The sequence below is a fragment of the Daphnia pulex genome, chromosome 11 (assembly GCF_021134715.1).
Source record: "Daphnia pulex isolate KAP4 chromosome 11, ASM2113471v1".
In the NCBI taxonomy this organism is placed as follows: Eukaryota; Metazoa; Arthropoda; class Branchiopoda; order Diplostraca; family Daphniidae; genus Daphnia; species Daphnia pulex.
The window spans coordinates 2,902,167-2,921,096 of NC_060027.1; the positions used below are offsets into that span (position 1 = coordinate 2,902,167).

At 42.9% G+C, this 18,930-nt stretch overlaps 2 protein-coding genes across 6 annotated transcripts; one reads left to right on the top strand and one right to left on the bottom strand.

The window, feature by feature from the left end:
- The first annotated feature begins 23 nt into the window (after positions 1 to 23).
- Positions 24 to 1,297, top strand: LOC124208087 (thialysine N-epsilon-acetyltransferase-like). 3 transcript variants are annotated; one of them, XM_046605802.1, is made up of 5 exons: positions 24 to 239; positions 353 to 467; positions 537 to 588; positions 673 to 881; positions 968 to 1,297. In XM_046605802.1, exons 1-5 carry the CDS (start codon positions 169 to 171, stop codon positions 1,157 to 1,159), a joined length of 639 nt encoding a protein of 212 aa, XP_046461758.1. In that variant the 5' UTR covers positions 24 to 168; the 3' UTR covers positions 1,160 to 1,297. The 3 variants fall into 3 exon arrangements, with proteins under 3 accessions (XP_046461758.1, XP_046461756.1, XP_046461757.1); XM_046605800.1 differs by having other exon boundaries at positions 537 to 881; XM_046605801.1 differs by having other exon boundaries at positions 117 to 239; positions 324 to 467; positions 537 to 881.
- Positions 1,284 to 16,082, bottom strand: LOC124208086 (peroxidasin-like). Of its 3 annotated transcripts, XM_046605798.1 has the most exons (24): positions 13,871 to 13,948; positions 13,114 to 13,190; positions 10,089 to 10,160; positions 9,774 to 9,845; positions 9,536 to 9,607; positions 8,712 to 8,783; positions 8,555 to 8,626; positions 8,220 to 8,380; positions 7,893 to 8,010; positions 7,608 to 7,813; positions 7,325 to 7,468; positions 7,013 to 7,135; positions 5,398 to 6,006; positions 5,046 to 5,306; positions 4,537 to 4,981; positions 4,269 to 4,461; positions 3,982 to 4,185; positions 3,483 to 3,920; positions 3,164 to 3,407; positions 2,979 to 3,096; positions 2,702 to 2,913; positions 2,337 to 2,623; positions 2,091 to 2,264; positions 1,284 to 2,015 (listed from the first exon to the last, which is right to left on the bottom strand). In XM_046605798.1, the coding sequence occupies exons 3-24, from the start codon at positions 10,106 to 10,108 to the stop codon at positions 1,920 to 1,922; spliced, it is 4,341 nt and encodes a 1,446-aa protein (XP_046461754.1). In that variant the 5' UTR covers positions 10,109 to 10,160; positions 13,114 to 13,190; positions 13,871 to 13,948; the 3' UTR covers positions 1,284 to 1,919. The 3 variants fall into 3 exon arrangements, with proteins under 3 accessions (XP_046461754.1, XP_046461753.1, XP_046461755.1); XM_046605797.1 differs by lacking the exons at positions 13,114 to 13,190; positions 13,871 to 13,948 and adding an exon at positions 15,496 to 16,082; XM_046605799.1 differs by lacking the exon at positions 13,114 to 13,190 and having other exon boundaries at positions 13,871 to 13,935.
- Positions 16,083 to 18,930: the final 2,848 nt, after the last annotated feature.

An 18,930-nucleotide genomic window follows, 5' to 3' on the forward strand; every position in this document is an offset into this window, starting at 1 on the left:
CAACCGCTAGATGATGCCAGTGCTTCACACTGTTTCTGACTTTCTGTTTTCGTAGGTGATACTTGATAGTTTGTGGTAGACTAACCAAAATTTTAGATATTTTTCTTTGAATCCCAACCTAATTTCCGTTACATCATATATCCCTTTCCCTTGAAATTGTTCCCGAACATGATTAACTTTCTGAGAAGTTTCGGCCAGCGAGCATTTCGAACGATAAACCTACCCACAGTGCAATCTAAGTAAAGTACCTGTATATTTTTAGTTAATGTTTTACTGTTATTACAAACACTTGTTTTGTTTGAAACTACAAAATGAGAATTTAATTCCTACTTGAGTAAATGGTCTTCTACAGCCTCTACAGTACAGGATTACCAAATGACAGAAAACTTCCTGTTCTGAAGCTTGATGGCTATACACTTCGCAAAGTTGTGAAACAGGATTGTGAAGCGATTCACCATCTAGTTCAAGTAAGTATGTGAAACAAGTAACCTTGATGCATTCTTTTTGTACAGAATTGGTTTAAATTTCTGTTCTAGGAGTTGGCTAATTGTTTGAACATGCCTGATGCCCCCCAGATTAGTGCCAAAGGCATGCTAGTTTCTTACCACAAGCCAAAACTACTGAAAAGTAGACTTAAATTTTACGATTATTTAATTACAACCGATTTCTCAGCTCTAGAAGCCGATGGATTTGGAAGCCGTAGGTTTTACGAGGGATTCGTAGCCGAATCCCACAAACTGAAGCAAGTGGTGGGATACGCCATTTATTATTTCAGTTACTCAACGTGGCAGGGTAAGTCATTGTACATGGAAGACATGTACATCTGTCCGGAAGACCGGAAAAATCGAATTGCCATTTCCTTTTTCCACCTTATTTCTCAAGTAAGTTGACGACTTGGTCAAGGAAGCTAAACCTATTATATGGGTGTAATTAGTAAATTATAAAAATTTTGCATCAAATTGTACAGGCGGCATTAGCTGAAAACTGCATGCGGATGAACTTTTGCGGCCTGAAAGACAACAAACCAGCCGTCGAACTCTTCCAGTCGTTGGGTGCTGATAACTTAACCCTGAAGGAAGGTTGGCACTATTATCGCATTCCCCGTCATGGCATTGAAGAACTCGCACAACCATCAATCATCACCAAATTTAATCCTTGACTTAAAATCAAACATTTCCGTACATATTATAGCAGGGATATTATTTTTATGTGATTAGATGTAGTATATTCTCGCTAGTGGTTGTCTGGGAAGCATTTCTATCCCCAGTCAACTTGCAATAAAGTGAAATGAGCCAAATGTTTATTGATCCTTTGAAACCAAACATCATTCATTCACTCCACGCCAAACACAAATCATGTCAACACCATTAAGGCGACGTCGGAATTCTCGCAATCGAGTGTGTGGTTTCTCAACAACATCAAACAAAGAAATAACACGAGTGTGAAGCGCCCAATCTGCTATACACTACTGGAGGAGTGGCAAGAAGCGATGAAATGAATAACGCAATAACATTTGAAATACACACACACACACAAAAAAAACATTAAAACAACAGCCCCAGCTATATTTATATAAAGATGAAGGGAGAAATTTGAAAATTTCAAAAAAACAGGATTGGCATTTGAAAACATTTAGCTGCTGAAAAAAAAACTAGAAAAGACAAAATAACTCTTTCAACTGTTGCGATTGAAAAAATTCATTTCATCGCATCAACTTTTGGAATTGTTGAACTTTTTCGTTTTTTTGCGACCGTTGTTTGGTTCGTTTGATGAGTAGAAAATCACTGGAAAGTCGCTCACATTTCTCGTTTTTTCTTTTAATGTATACAAAATAAAACAACTGACCATATTACGCCACGCAATTCAAAGGTGGTTCACATCTTCCGGGGGAGCCTTCCGGTCATCACATCAACCCATCATCACTCAACGTCACACAGCGGGCAACATTCGCCTTCAACTTGGCGGGGGTTCTCGCAGACTGGGCATTGCAAGGTCGTGCAACGAATGAATCCCCCCTACAAACAAAAAAAAAAGAAAAACATTGCGTAAGTGATGAGAAAAAGATGTTAACAAAGGTAAACTCAACGGACCTGGCAGCTGCACTCGGTGCACTTGTCTTTCTCCCACGATTCTCCAGTTTTCCACGAGATGCCATCGCTGTCCTGGCAATTCGTTTGAGAATTCTTCGACCCGTGTTTCCTCCTGCTTGCCGCAGGCTTGTCAAGGCACAAATTCTCCACATGCTTCAGCTTCCTGGCCATTTTCTGTTTTGAAATGAATATAAGAGATGATGTTAAATAATACACGTGGAATTCTGATGATTCGGTGGTTTATACTTTAAGAGCTCGTTGCATTTTGGCCATCATGGCTTCGAGTCCTTCGATCCGTTCGTCCTGCTGTTCCGTTTGCTCAGAGTGGAAGACTTGGGGTTCCACTCGTCTGCGGGACGAAACGGGCTCCTCATCGCCCGGGATGGAATTGTTGTAAAAAGTATCGGAAGTCGATGACGTCAGCGACAGGATGGAAGCTTCTCCGTACGAAGGTTTATCTTCCGGGTACGAGTGATCGAGAGAGCGCTTCGTCCGGCGCGTAATAGAGTTGAATTGCCCAGCACTACTGCATTCTGAAATGAAATAATTTGAAATTCATTTTTAATGTAACCCGTTTTTTTAATTTTTAATTTGTTGATTTTATTAGTTACCATGGCAACACTCGGCCCAGAACCTCAAATCGACTTTAGGAATGTGACTGCATGCGACGAAATTTGGCGACTGAAGATTGGGCATCTTGAAGACGTTCTTCGTCACTTCGAGTATGTCGTCGCTGCTGTCGCAAATGACTCGACCCAGCGAGGATTGTTTGATCTGAGTCAGCTGTTCCGGTTTGAAAACGCCAGGATTTTCGTACCAAAATCTGGAAGCCGAATTGAACTTTCGATCAAGAATTTGATGGCGAAATATTTCGATTAGAAAACTAACCTGTCGCCGTCCCTCAGGCGACGGAATTGTTCGGCCAGCAAACACTGGAAAGTTGGGCCAACTTTAGCGCCATTGATCGGATTCTCTGCCATTCCTCCCACCCAAATATCCACGTTACCTGGAGCGGAATTTAAAATTGCAATTAAAGTTTAAATCCTCGAATTTAATTCGTTCAATCTAATTACTCGGATGGCCGTAGAGTTGTTGGAGTTTTTCCCTCAACACTTGACTGCCGATGTCGGCCTGAAGATCGTCAAACGTTTCGGCAACAGACAGTTTGCAGTGGCGACGCCAGTCGTTGTAGCCGGGCAGGGCGTGGTCTCGACCTCTTTGGATGTTGAGAGCCGCCAGATCTTGAGCCACCAGATGGGCAGGACGGAAGAGGCTCTCCGTCAAATTGGAATTGAGTAATTGATCAGACAATCGAACCTGTTCAAACAATATCCAGCCACATCAATTCAACTTGAACGCCAAACCGAGTGATTTCAAGTTTTAACAAATTACTTTGGCTGGCCCGGCGAAAAGACCTCGAAGGATAGGATCGACTCCGCCTTGTTCCACCAGTCTCCAGGGAGCGAAAAAAGCGTCCTGGAGTAGCAAGTGGCCCTGAGGGATGGGCAAGAAACTGGCGTTGAGCCGCTGAAGCACCGGCTGGATGAGACCGTGACCCATGCGGAGTGCGGCCGTTGCAAAGACGTTGGAAATGCTGGCGTCCGTTTGCGGATTGTATCCCTTGTAGTGGCCCATCAGGGCCATCCCTTCACGGCCGATGATGAGCGGCAGCCAATGCTCGTACGTGATGTGCTGCATGACGGCCCCGAGAATTTTCCGGCCTTCGTGGTAGAGCATGTCTCCATCCCAGTGCGGATTGATGACCCGCAATTCGTCGACGACCCGGTTGTGCTCCCGGAACCATAACGTGTGCATGACCAGCAACCCAGTCTAATTATTTAAAAAAACATTTAATTATTATTTTTTGTTGTTTTATCAAATTAAAAGTTACCTGTTCATTAGCACGAACGTCTCCGGCCAGGAAACACCCGATTTCACTTTCTTCCCTGTCGCGTTTGCAATCGACCGGAGTGTTGGGCGTGGCGAAAGGCAACAAGGGCCCACCCGTTTCGGTCAATAAGCCCCGTCTCAGATGGCCGCTGTTCCCGTGCAGTTCTCTCAATTCACGGGCCTCCCTGTCGGTGGACCCGTAGACCTTGACAGAACCGGAAGGTTAATAATAAAAGAGAAAGTTGAAGAGGGGAGGGGGGGGGGGAATAAAAAAATAAAAATAAATACTTGAGATGCATCGATGTAAGATGTCAGTTGATTGATCTGCTCCCTGGGCAGCATGTTGTTCAAAAGAACCGAAGTGGCGCCTGAGCCGCAGACGGCGCTGTTGCGGACGAATTCCATGCAGCGGTGATGGCGGATCCTCGGGTCGTTGGGCGGCACTTCGATGGGGAAACACGGGGCCGAATAGTCGCAAGACCTGGGCGGAAATGAAAAATCGATTGGCTATTTTTAAATCAAAATTCAGTCACGGGATTATAAACGGGGAATTTACGATCGGCAGTCGACGAATTCGCCAAAGCTTTCGGCGGACATTCCGGGCACGGCCAAATCGAGATCGTGATCCAGAAATTGACCCCACTGCATCAGCATGTGGGTGAAAACCTCGTCCGAAGTCGTTTGGGTCGTCGTGATGACCCGGGTCGAAACTAATCGGGCGCTGGGCTTGGTGAATCCGTGGTAGTTGGTGTTGCGGCTCCAGCCGACGGGCAGGTTGAACCCGTTTTCGTAGATGGGTTTGAGGATCCGCCGGAATCCGGAGTAGGAAGAGCCCCAGAGCGGCTGCTGGAAATTGTTGCAAGTGCCGTCAAACGTTCGGTACTTGGAATGGAAGCACATGTCGTTGCAATCCGGCTTCCGGCGGTGAGTCAGACAGCCGGAAGCGTTGGCTATGAGTTCCAGCTGCTGCGGACTCAGCGCATCCTCATAGGAGAATTCCCCTATCAAGAAATAATGGAATAAAATTAACTCTTGTTAAAAAATCCGGCCGGAATGTGTTTTTACGAGTGACGTTGAATTGGTGTCCGCTTTCAATGTGGCGGCGGACAACGGCCAGGGCTCGCTCGTAGACTTCAGCGGCCCGGGCTATTTCACGGGCCGTCGCCGTGGGGAATCGATTGAGACGGATGAGCTCGCTGTGAGTCAGCCGAGATGAGCGGTCGCGATTGAACAAAGCGGCGATCGTTTCATTGACGGCCCTATCGACAGCCCGGCGAGCCTCTTCGACGGCCGACAGGACCAATCGATTACTCACATGACGACGTTCTTCGAGTCCCAAAAAGAAAAAAAATTATTCAATCAAATTAATTCAGAAAATTCTGATGATGATATGCAAATGGGTTGTGAGACCCGATACCTCTGACCCTCATCCGGGCGCGGGCCACGACCACGCCCATCTCGTTCAAGGCCGTGCACTCGTAAGTGCCTTCGTCGCTGAGCTCGACGTGACGGAAGATGAGACTGCCGTTGCCCATCGGAGTGACGTGAGGTGATTGGCGCATGTTCTGGCCGTCCTTGCGCCAGACGATGGTCGGCGCCGGATTGCCATCCGCCAGGCAGATCATCTCCACAGAGTTGCCGGAAAGAACTTCGACAGAGTCGGGCACTCGGACGAAGAACGGAGCTCGACGACTGCCCGACTGGCTGGACTGCGAAGAACCACCGGATCTGGACGGACTAGGAGTGGGTCTGGCGGATGGAGTGACTGTCAACAGAGCTTCCGCTTCCAGCGTGGCCACTTGATTGGAAACTGTGCACCGGTATCGTCCCTGGTCGCTCAGCTGGACCCGCTCGATGCGGATGCGAGTCAATCCGATGGCCGTCCTGGCGTCCGGCACCAAAGGCGCTCCGTCTTTAGTCCAAACGAGTCCTGGCGCTGGATAACCGTCGGCCGAGCATCCCATCTCGACTGTTGCCTCCTCGAAGGTCGTCTGGTCACGTGGCCAGTCACTAAACACCGGTCCACCTAAACAAACAGGAAAAAATAAATGCCATCCACAAAACAAATCGATTAGTCAGTTCCGTCCGGCAACTTTTTTTTTATCTTTCGGGTTGTCTCTTGGGCCTTTGACAGAGAATAAGTGGCCGACCACAAGTTCTTGTTGGCTCTTTTCTTCTTCTCAACAGTCTTATTTTGTTTGACTAGCGCTTCTCCTTTTTTCCTTTAAGTGCTGGACTTTGCTCAGACTCTTTCCACCTCTCGGAAACGGACCTTTTGTGTTGAATAAACCGGCCCAGCGACCACTTTCACCACGAGTGTAAAAAGCTGCTAATAAAATGTTTTTCATTCTTCCTGTCCCGTCCCATCAAAGATTTGACAAATCTGATGGATGGATCGCATGGAGGAATGTATTCCGTCCACCATACCCATTTCAATAAATGAAATTTTCATCCAAAAAAAGAAAAAAAGGGAAAATGAAATTATTCACAGGTGTCCAACAGCCGCTGGATAATGGGGCAAAGGTGACCCGACGGCCTTCACTTGTTTTTAAAAACTTTGACACTCGTCTTCCTCCACACACACACAGCACGTAACACATAAGAAACAAAAAGTGAGAGTGGATAATCAAATACCTTCCCCCCCCCCAAGAGCGTTTTTTTCCCCTAAGGATTTTTCTTTCTTTCTTTTTTTAAAAACAAAAAAATTTATTCCGTCGCGTCCAGCGGCTCAGGTTCGTTGACTCATAACTGGACGGTGATGAATTTCTCGTTAGTATGCAGCAGCAAACCGTGAGCCTCATTTCGTTTGGTTGGATAAATATTAAAAAAAGAAAAGAAAGAAAAAAGGTTACTAGAACTTTAGACGTGTAAACATGCTAATGGAACGCCTTTGTAATAGGATGACGCATCCTTCTCTAGAGACCCGGCTGGCCGTCGTGAAAAATAAAAATTCGGATGGTATTTATACATTCATAACTCGTTTCTCGTTTTTTCTTCACCATATTTTTATTTTGGAGGTGTGTGTCACTTACTGAGGACCCTTAACTGGGCAGGTGCTGATATCTTGCCGAGGGAGTTGCCGCCGGTGCATCGATACGTTCCAGCGTCACGTTGCCTCACCTGCCTGATGACCAGTCCACCGCTGGCCAGCAATTCTGTCATGCGAAAGACACGAAAGAACAATTTAAAAAAATAAAAATTTCAACATTTGATAAGATCCGAAATGGATAGATGGAAAACATGTGAATGCCAAAACGCCCAGCACCGACTAGAAATAGTGTTATGGACACCACCGATAGATTTGTATATAGAGAAGAGAGCAAACAGGGTTAGAAATGTAATACCTGTTCTTTGGCGATCAACCGGCCCGTCGTTGAACGTCCAGGTGATAACCGGTCTGGGAAGACCGGTGACTTCGCAATCCAGCCGGGCCGACGAGCCGTCCTGCACGTCGACATCTTCAGGTGTCACGACAAATTTGGGTTTCACTGTTCAATCAAAAATCAAAGAGCCTTCGTGTTACACAAAAGAAAAATAAAAGCTCAAAATGGAAATGTCTAACTGACAAAAGGCAATTAGTCTAACCATTTCAAAGAGCTCGAGATATTTATCGGTTATACATCTCACCTTTAGCGGGATTGTGGACGCTAGAGCTGCTGGTACTGGCGGCCGTGATGGGTTTCATGTGGACGGAACGGGATTTGACTTCGCCGGCCGGACTCTTGGCCATGCACTCGTAAGAGCCCATATCGCTGTCTGTGGCATTTTCGATCATTAGAGTCCCGTCTTGAAGGACTTGGTATTTGGGATCCTGATCGGGACTGATTTCATTACTGTCGGGGAAATTAAAATTACAAAAAGTGGGGAAATTAAAATTTGTCGGATTGGAATTGTTTGGAGATAATCACTCACTTGTTGTAGAGCCACGAGATTTCCGGCTCGGGATCACCTTCCGCTTTGCAGGTGAAATAGACGGTCCCGCCGAAGGTGATTTCCACGTCGGTGGGCTCCTCGGTAAGGACTGGCTTTTCTGAGCAACACACAAAATAGGAACGAGCCAACGTCATCATAAATAAATCAAGCAATAAAAGAAACGCCCGTCCGTCTAACTATCAAATCCCGCCCAAAAACAGGATTTAAAATCAAAACAAAAATATTTTACATCTTTGTTTCTTTTTTGGTTAGAATTAAGCAAAAGAAATTCGATTTTTTTTTTAAAAAAAAGGGAAATTTTATTACTGCAATTGAATTCCTCGATGAGGGAAGTCACGGACCGGCCGACGAGCTGATCGGGCGACTGACAGATGGCCGCAGCCAGGGTCGTCCCTTGTTTCTCGTTGAGCATTTTGGCCAGCCACAAAATCTGGCAGTCACAAATGAGCGCGTTGCTATCCAATCGCCTGTTATTTAGGGGGGGGGGGGGAAACAAAAAGTTACTTTCCATATCCCTTTTGTAAAGTTGAATAGATGCGAAATAATAATAATAAGAGTTTCAAAGATGGAGTTGTATAAGAGGGAAATTTTAGATTTACGATCGAGATAATAAAGAAATGATTTTTTGTTTTTGTTTTTACAGTCTCTTGAGCGACTCCATGTTGTGGAAGGCACCGCTGGGTATGCGCTGTAGTTTGTTGTTATGCAGAAATCTAAAAAAATAAAAATAAAAATGATAACGAAGCGATAAACAATAAAGAAATCAATAAGGAAACCAAAACAAAAGATGGGACTCACAGTCGTTCCAGAGACGGGACGTTTGAGAAGGTCTCCGGGTCGAGGTGGTCGATCTGATTGAAATGGAGATACCTGCCAGAGATAAAAAACGAAAAAATAAAATTAAAAAATCCATTTTTCAACCAGACGCCAAATGTCATCGACTTTGTTTCTATCATTTCTTATCTTATCCAAACATCCATCAGTTCAGAATCCTGCGCATAGGAAATGATCCGAATCGCTTTATTTTTTCACGGCCGATTGTGTTGTGTACATAATAGTGTCCAAAAGAATTCTTTCAATTCTTCCTCACAGTGTACATTTATTTTGATTATCTTTCCGGTGATGAAGAGAAAAAAGGGTCCCCCTCTGCCCATCTATGGTCAGAAGCCTCTCGAAATTGTCTTTCTTTTTTGGAGAAAATAAAACCGATAACTAAGCCTTCGATAATCTTTTAAGACTCGACCGACCGACCATCAGGATGTGTACAGCCCCGGTTCCCCCCCTGGCCTTATACATGGGCATTTCTATCTAAACTCTTGTAAGTCTTGCTAGGATGAACCGAATTATTCAACCCCCATCAGCCTCCCCCCCGTGAAGGGGCCCCCAAAACCGAACCTGTGGGAGAGATTTCCGCTTGTTCACGCTCTTCTCTCCCTACCAGAAACAACACGCCACACACTGACGTCATTTCCAGCCAGAAGCTCAAAGTTCTTTCTCTACTACACATCAGAAATTCAAATGGCAGACGAGGTGGAACGGGAAAAAAGATGATGGAAGGTTATAAGACTTTTTTGGGTGGTGGTGGTGGTGGGGGTTCTAATCAAAACGGACGAATAACTTACAGCTGTTCCAACTTTGGCAAATCGTGAAATGTATGCTTGTCGATCTCCTTGATGCGGTTCTTGTAGAGGTACCTTTAAAGGAAGGAAGAAGAAGAAGAAAAATAGAAATTGTTACGGTCTGTTAAACATAACAGATAAGGCGCTGGCGGCCTTGTAAATGCAAATAAATCACGGCCAATAATAAAAAGGCTGGTACACACACTGCTGGTAGATGTATAAATTGTGTCTGGATACTTACAGGTATCTGAGCTCTTTGAGGCCGTTGAAGACGCCCTTCTGCAGTTGATTGATGTGATTATTGTTCAACAGCCTGTCGTATTGTTTTGTTGTTTTTCCAAAATAAAATTCCCCGGGAAAATACAAAAAGAAAAGAAAACACAAATGAGATTATCACTACATGCGTGAATAAATCGACGTGTGCTGTGTCCCAAGATAAATTATTGATTTCAATCAACATTCTTATGGGGGGTACACGCACAATCAAGCGACACAAGGGTCTAAAAGTTTTATTTCATTTTCTAAATTAAAGAAAAGAAACAACGAAAATTCTTACAGCGTGTTTAGTTGCTTCATGTCACGGAACGTGTCGGGTCCGATGTCCCTGATTCGGTTGAAACGTAAATCCCTGCGACACAAGAAGAGAAAAGGATCATTATATACCTGTGACTGGCAGAGTATAACTATGTACACATCCACGATAGAATCTCTTTTCATTCATTTTTATTACAGTTGTGTCGTCACTTGGTTTTTAAAAGAAAATCCCGGGCCAGATGGGGAGGGACGCCGTGATTGTTTGGTACAAAACAACACCACGCCCTGCCCCGTTGAGATCAAATCCCCTGGCCGTCGACTATATGTACGTAAGATTGAATGAAAGTTGATTGGACCCACCAAAAAAAAAACATCTTCACCACACACAGAGAGAGAGACATGTTGCGCAACATCCATGACAAGAGAAAATACATGGAGGAACAAAAACAGATTTTTTGGTTGTTTCTCCCCCTCGCCGACCGGCCAAAAAAGGGGTGGAGGGAACAGACAAATCGTCGGGAGGAAAGAAAAAAGAAAAAGAAAATAAAGTTTCATTAGCATAGGACTGCCCGTGTCCCCACCACTGGTCCCGCATTAGCATAATCCCGTATAATATTTAGTGGCGTGAGAATGATACGACACATACGAGCTGGGCTGGGAGAAGAACCCCAGCAGGTGATTGTAAAAAAAGGTAACCCCATAGAAAAAAAGAAAACGCAATCAAGTTAAGTTTAATCCACCTCTGAAAAAGACAAAAAAAAAATCACGCCGAGGGCCTTATAAACACTTTCCCTGTCACGAAAAACTCACGACGACGACAGGTTTTCGGTCAACGATTTTTGTTGTTTCCATCGGACGAAGAAATGCGTCAACGGCTCAGATCCTCTTTGTCGTCGTGTGTCAACAAACGCTGACCGCAGCTGCACGCAACCAGAGTCTATATTCCGTCATTTTGACGTTTTAAAAAAGATCGTCCGTGACTTTTCGGTCGGCCGACACGACTCGGACATTTTATTTTTTTTTTTTATTTTTTTTTACTTTTCCAAGGCGAAATGTCGCCGTGTTATTTGAACGGCTCGCCAAAGGAATTTTTCGTTGTACACCTTTTTGCGTTCACGCGGGTTTATCAAATTTTTTTCTTTCTTCGGGATTTAAAAGAAAACAAAATGAAAAATTTCTGGACGATTTTGGGACCCCAAAGAATTTTTTTTTCGCGTCAAGAGTTTTGATGATGAAATCACGCCGAAAAAAGAAAGAAAGAAAGAACTCGGCGTGAGACTGATGGCTATACAAGGCGCTGGCGGAGAATTTTATCTCGCCAGCGACTCCCTTTTTTCTTTTCTTTGGCGTTTTGGTGTTGATACTCGTCGGGGACCGGGGAGAAATTTTTGAGAAGTTGAAGTATCCCGCCGGTTTTGTTTTCTTCTTCCCGGATGATTCACAACTTTAAAAATAATAATAATAAAACAATTGTTATGGTGATGTCTTTGAAATGATTTCGACAAAGATGGACGCGTGAATAATAATTAAATAAACGATGAAACAATTCCTTCCTCAAATTTTTAAATTCAACCCAAAAGTGTGAACTCAAAAAATAATGCCTAGGGCTGTATGTCAGCGGCGCAGATTTGTCAAAATCAATTTTTTTCTTTTGGTATTCAAAATTTTCGACTTTTTCGTCGAACCAACCCCGTGGGGTTGCCATCAACTCGTAGTGCGGTAATAATCTTTTATTTCCCCATTTTAAAAATCTTCTACCCATTTTTCTTTTTAACGGTTAACAAACGAGCGAGCGAGAGTCGCTCGTTCGAGACTGTTGGTGTGTAGTAATGTAATTTTAAAGAGCGGCCGGGAGAATAAGGAACCCCTCGGTTCTTGATGCTTTTTCTCCCGAGTGTTAACGAGCTTGTTCTACCCAATCACCGGCCAGTTAAAGAAAAAGCAAAATAGAGAAAACCGTCTGCGTGTGTACGGTCTACGGTATGGGGAAAGAGAGAAAGAATAACACACACACACTCTTTTTAAAATGAAAGATGAAATATAAATTCCAAATGTTTGTTGTTCCACCACGTACATCGTCGACACGCCAACCAACCGGGGGAATGTGCTGTGGAAACAGTTCGTGGACAAACAACAACAACAACTAACCGAGAGATGGGCGGGTCGCGGAGAAATCAACAAGAAAAAAAAATGAAAACTCGGTGGTGTGCCCCTGTTGGCTGCTGCTGCTGCCTGACAGATATACTTGGGGTGTTATTCAAATATGGATACGCGAGTTGTTTTTGACGTTATTATACGTATATGGCCGTGTAGTCTGGCGCTATGAAGCTAACAAATCTATACGTGTGTGTATGTATATCTAACTGTAGATGTTGTATATGCCCTATCGTCTCCAAATGAACGGCAAGTGCTATATAAGGGGCTCGACTGGGACCGTCTGGGGCTTGTGACACGCAGACGAACCCTCGGGGGTTGTGCAGTAAGTCAAAAAATAAAATGTTTTCGTGTCACTGTGTGCTGTAACAGAAGGAATCACAGAGTTTGGGGAGCTTTTAAAAAGAAGGAAAAGATAAAAGAAAAATTCTGGCCATCAAGTTTATGAATGTAAAAGATAAAAGGCCGCCAAAAAGATTTTTCTTTTCAAATGGGGAGAGAAAATGGGCGTCACTACCTTTTTTTTCTTCATTTTTTACCCGCAATCGCCACCCCGGTCAACACGGAAACATTCTTCACGGACATAATTCATATTTTCTTTTTTTAAAAAAAGGTAAAATTGTCCCCGCCCCTCTCCCCCACCCTCCTTTTTAAACATTTCAAAAAATGTTGAATTGAAATTTCTTCAACAAGAAAATTTAACGAAACCATTTCGAGAAGAATAAATCACGAGTGAATTCACCTGTGGGATAACAATTTCTTACAACATAGTATCAAATAGAGACGGGAGAGAATCCGAACGTTAATGGCATTTCTCGGCAGTGGTTGGTGACCAGCTGGGCGCTTGAATCACCCCCAAAAGAAACGAATATCAAATACACACGATATAATACCTTATTTGTCAGCAATTGTACAAATAGAGAGAAAGAACAACAACAGCCAGTCAGTTGATGTTTGTCGAAGAATAAATCTGTGAGGGAAAAAATAAAAGAAAATAAAAAAGAAGAGGATATAACTCATCATCCATCCGATTTTGAAACGTGAGCGGCCACGGGGGAGCTGAGAGCGGCCGTGCTGTGATATGCTCCCCCGATAGGCCTCATAGACTTTTATAGACATGTATATAGAGACGTTTTCGTCTACCGAAAAACAACCTTAAACTACTACTGGGCTACAGGCTGCTGTGTGAGTGCACAGTGAGCCGTCATGAATCATCAGGGCAAACCCAAACTTGCTTGTAACACAACTCGGGGATCAAACAACATTCTTTGGAAAGTTATTTTATTTGATGAGCGTCACATTTTTGTTGTCTTATTATCTAGGCTTAGCTTGTTTAAGTATTTTACTACTGCCATCACTTCACATCATCAAAAGTTCTTTTCTTTTAAAGATATTATTTCATTTCCAGTGGAGAGAGCCCGTTGGTTTCAAGTTACAGTTACTTTTTTTTTTATTTAATATTTGTTTTGTAGAATTCAATTTTCTTTTGGACAGAAAATGTCGAGCCGAATTCATTTCGTCAAGTCAAACGTCGACATTTTCTTTGAAACAAAGGGGTAATAAAAAGTTTACTGCACCCAACCAATTTACTTTACTTTTTACTGAAATGCTTAACTACAATAACGAAATGAATAGGAATGTGGAACTTACTCATGATTGCCCCAAAATATTCGAAACTTTCTTCAGCACAGTCGTGAATAAAATACAAAGCGAGAGCCAAAAACCTCACGTGCTCCATCGCCGAACAATACTGACAAATGGCGGGATTGCGATTCGACCGGTGCTGTGTTGCAATTTCCAACAATGATTTAATTTCATTTTCATTTTCATAAAATTTATGTAATTAAATTCCTTAATTTGTTGACCATCCTTTAAAAATTCTTATGTAATTTGAAATACAAAATTGAATGCAACGTGGGCATTGGCAATGTGGTATGGAAGGGTTGAGAAATGGGAAGGGGTAAGAAGTGGCATCTGCCAATCACAAATCAGCATTCATAAAATTCGAACAGACAAGTATTTGAATGATCGAATGTGACATTTTGGTGCTACGCTGAAATGGGAATTGATTCAATCAATTTTAAAATAATACCCGAAAATGTTCAATTTTGTTTTCTTTTTTCTTATGGGTTTATTTTGATTTGAAGTGTGTTGGCATAGAGAAGGAAGAACACGTTCTCGTGATGATGTAAATGATGTTATTTTTGTTCCCTTCCATCACGGAATGGAAGTGCGCCTGCTGCCATGGCCCGTTTCGGCATCAGTTATTATAATATTCCAGGGCCATCAGCCCATCAAGCAAAAATGGTTATTCAAATATCCATCATCTCTTCGACGGCCTCTCTTTAAAAGCAAGATAAAAGAATCTAACTGGCAACCAACATTTTTTTCTCTTTCTCAATAGATAAATAAACGACCATTTCTATGCTGAGAGAGAAAAACCGGACAAAGTCACATGTGTGGCCACCGCAGATGGCCAATAACAGTGGCCAAAAAAAAAGGTGGGAATTTTGAAAACATTTCCAAATAAAGCAAGTTATATAGTCGGACTGAAAGAAAAATTTGCATATTCAGCTCGGATAAATAGTAGTCCATAGTGAAATAATCCGACCGGATATGGAGCGCGGAGGACGTTTCAAAAAGGATAAATCATTTGATGGACTGTGACTGTGTGTGTGTGTCGAGTTTGGCATTCATAAAATAAAAGAAGATGATCATTTCACTCGAAGTTGAAAGAATGTGCAACCTAACGACCCCATACATACACACGACCATATGCCCTACCAACTTTATTTCATCCGCAGTCAAGTCAAACAGGATGAATATTATTCTTTTCTTTTTTTAAAAAAAGAAATAGGTTATGACTTGGATATCATTTCCTCGGTGAAATGGCCGGTGATTGGTCACAGTGGAGATTTTGAAAGAAAAAAAAAGTGGGGAAGAGCTCTAGAATAATCTAAGCTCCGCCGTAAAAAAAATAAGAAACGTGTTACGAATGGACAATCAAATCTTTTCCGTATTCGTTCGAGTGGAGATTTTCACCTTTTCTCTTTCCCTTTTCAAAATAAAAACCTTCTCTCTCTCCTCATTGACCCGGTAACCGATATAACGCCTCGATTCACACACCACCCATATTTACACAGCAGTCGGGAAAAACTTGTAATTTTAAAAAAATAATTTCATTCGGAATGAAACTCAATTACACGGGTGGATGACTTGTTAGTTTTGTTGGTTAGAAACATTTGGGTGGTAGGGATATTCGTCTGTACACTTACAGGATGGTGGTGTTGGGCGGGACGGCCGGGACTTGATCCAGTTCGAGGAACATGCAGCGGACGGTCGAACGGAAGCAGAGACACCTGGACGGGCATCGAATTTCGGCGCTCACAGGAACGATCAAACCCATGGCCATCATCACGAAGACCATCATGGTACCTAACAACACCTTCGCCTTATTAGCGCACATTTTGTTTTGTCAATTGAACGGTCAGTTCGGTCGGGAGAAATGTTCACACAATCACGAAATTTGTTCAACACACCATAATTAAAACGACGACTAATAACCGGAGACCAGACCATCAACTTGTTTGTTCGACCGAAATATTTTAGACGCGTCCCAACAGCCCGGCGGTCGGAGGCAGACTGAAGAAAGTGAAGGGTCCTCCTCCTTCCCCAACACACGAACCTTTAGTCAAATGGCGCTGCTGGTTGTCTATAAGGTAAGGCAACACACCACCGAATCGTTTTTTCGAATTGCTGAACCCCAATGATGGCCCAAAGGGACAGCTAAGAAGGAAAGCAACTTTTACCTAAAAGTTTTGTTCACCCCTCAACTATAACTCTATGGATGGGTTTGTTCGGCACCCCACTAAACAAGGGTGAGGAGCAGGGATATGTAGCATGAGGAAAGGGGCCAAAAGTGTCGAATAACTGTCACCGGATGGGAAATGCGCATCAAGCAGCAGCACTTCAAATATAAGAACCTTTGACGGACACGTACACACACACACAAATGGCGAGGTTAAAATAACATTTATGTGCGGTGTAGCTAGATGTTATTTGAAACCGATAATATGCACTCGTCTCGTCGTCAACTTGATGTTGATATTTCAGCTAGGAAAGAGATAGATCACGTCCGTTTGTCCAGTCTGCTCGTCACGGTACCTCACCGGCATTTTTCTCTTTGCGGATTTGTTGGTGAGGCGCTAGATGTTATAGGCTGTATAATACAGGAATTGTTGATTCGACCGGATTCCTCCGGCGGATGATGGATCGTCCTCCTAAATAAAGCGCACGGAATTCTTTCGTGCGGAAGAAAATAATGCTGCACACGACATTAGATAATACCATGCAGTCAATTCCACAGCCTGCTTGGGTGTATAATATCGTTTGACTCCACAACAGTCTGAGACACTCCGGAAGAAAAACGATTGCCAATAACTTGCTCGTTTAAATTCTTCACGCTCGTGTCCCGAACTCTCTACAACATAACTTTTCCTTTGACACTGGCATCTTTAAAAAAAGAGTTTGGAAATGGTTAGTTTTTGGTTATTGTTCCACGTCTTTCTATAGGCTTTAAGACTTCTTCTGTACACAATATAAAAATAAAATAAAAAACCCCTTCTAGCTAGATGCTTTGATTGCATCTTATTTGTGTGTGTGGCGTCGCTTTTGATGATGGTTATCGTGACTCAGTCTCTCATTGTTAAGCATCGACGCTATAAATACACCAGCGACTGTATAGCTAGCTAACATCAAAGACGGAGTCAAGTTTTATATACTATAGTATTTAGTGTGGACTCTATTGGGTTATTATAATAGGTAAGTACGTGAATAAATCTCACTACGGGACAGTTCAATCAATTCCAACCATCTCTGAAATCTAGATGCACATCCCCGTGTGTGTACTGCCTATATATAATTCTTTTCTTATTTTCAATTTTTATGACTTAATCGAGAGATTATGATAATTTCAAACCATCGCGGGGCGGGTTTTTTGTGATTTAGACGCCATAGTGATTACGTATTCCACCAAACTCAATTTTTGGTTTATAACAGTTCGACTACACGATAGGTAGTATAGACCCAACGATGGCTTCTTCTTCTTACACAAGTTTAAAAAAAAAAAAAAAAAAAAACCTTCCGGAAATAACAGCATACAAAATACACGTTTGGTTACATCCATCCGCCTCCTCCCCCCTTTCTTTAACCGATAGCACGAGCCAGCGGGGGCGCGTGATGGCGGCGAGACTCTCAGAAGCCCTTTCTTTTTTCTCCCTTATTCTTATTCTTATTTTTTCTGATTTGGAGAGGGTAATATATTATTCAATAGATATAGCCCCGGCTTATCTAATCCGATACACAATGGGTTGCGCCGCCTATTATGTACATATATATACAGCCGAGAGAGAGAGAGAGTGAGTGAGACGAACACCCATTGGGCCAATTTTTATACGACTCGTTCGGTTGACTGTGTATGTACGTGTTTGACTATTTGTCTGGCGTTCGGTTTTTGGTCTATCTATCGAAACCATCGCAAGAGTTGATTCAACTTTGATAGTAGTTAGATATAGGCCGGGAAATAGTGAAGACATTTGTACTACAAGACGCGTATACCAAACAGATTCAAAAGAAACCAACAAGACTCTGTTGAATACAGCTCACACATATTTCTCCAGTTGACTAGCGGCCGGCTATAAAAGTGGCCACAAACAATCTCAATTCAAACGATCAAAAGAAAAATCAGAAAAGAAATTTTTCTTTCCATCCGCCCACTGAAAACTAAAAGCCATTCATCCCATCCGTAGTAAAAGGAAGCCCAGACTTAAATGACACATCTCGCCGATATCCACCAACTTTGTAATTTAATTCTTTATTCAAAAAGAAAAAGCGTTTATAGCCCGTCGTCTTGTTAGCGCACAGAGAAAAAAAAAAGGTCCAACAGCCCCAGTCTTTTGTGTATATGTATACATAAAAGGTTATTCACAACAGCAGCAGCTCCCTGGTTCGGGTTTATTTTTCAGACACTTTCAATAGTTTCTCCATGGCGTCTCTCCCGTTTTTTAACCCGCCGTTTGGGTTTTCGGTTACTTTTTTAACGAGTCACGACCGTTTTTTTTTTCTGAAGGGGGGAAACCGAACAATTTGATTTAAGAAGGAACTTTTGGTGTGGTGTGTGTGTGTGCAACAATCTATCGCAAAAGCAAACGCAGCTGAAAAAGAAGGATTTTGTTCGACCGATACACGGCGTGTGTGTGTTATCGGGAGCGTTACACTGCGCCACTCGACGCCATAAACCAAATACAATGGCCGGCAACATCAGGAGGATCGAGACTTTTTTTTCTTTTCTTTACACAGCAAATCACCTGTTGAATAATACATTGGCAGCGGCCAAATAGATTGTTCTGACGTGTTCTTTACCCGAGAGAGAGAGAGAGAATCAGCTGATATGTACATAACAAATCGCTGGCGTGCGTGAGCGTGAGGTTGTTCACCTCTCCCACTGCAAAAGTTCACCGATAAACTAACCGATAACGAAATAGAATTCGCTTGAATTAAAAAAAAAAAAAAACATTTTCGTCCATGTCAAATGTCAAGAAATATTGGGAGAGCTGATCAGCTGACAGCTGATGGGATAGGTCACTCCCGCTAGAGTACTTCCGGTCATTTTTCATTGCGTCAGCTCGACCATCTTTAAAAGTCTACTGCCA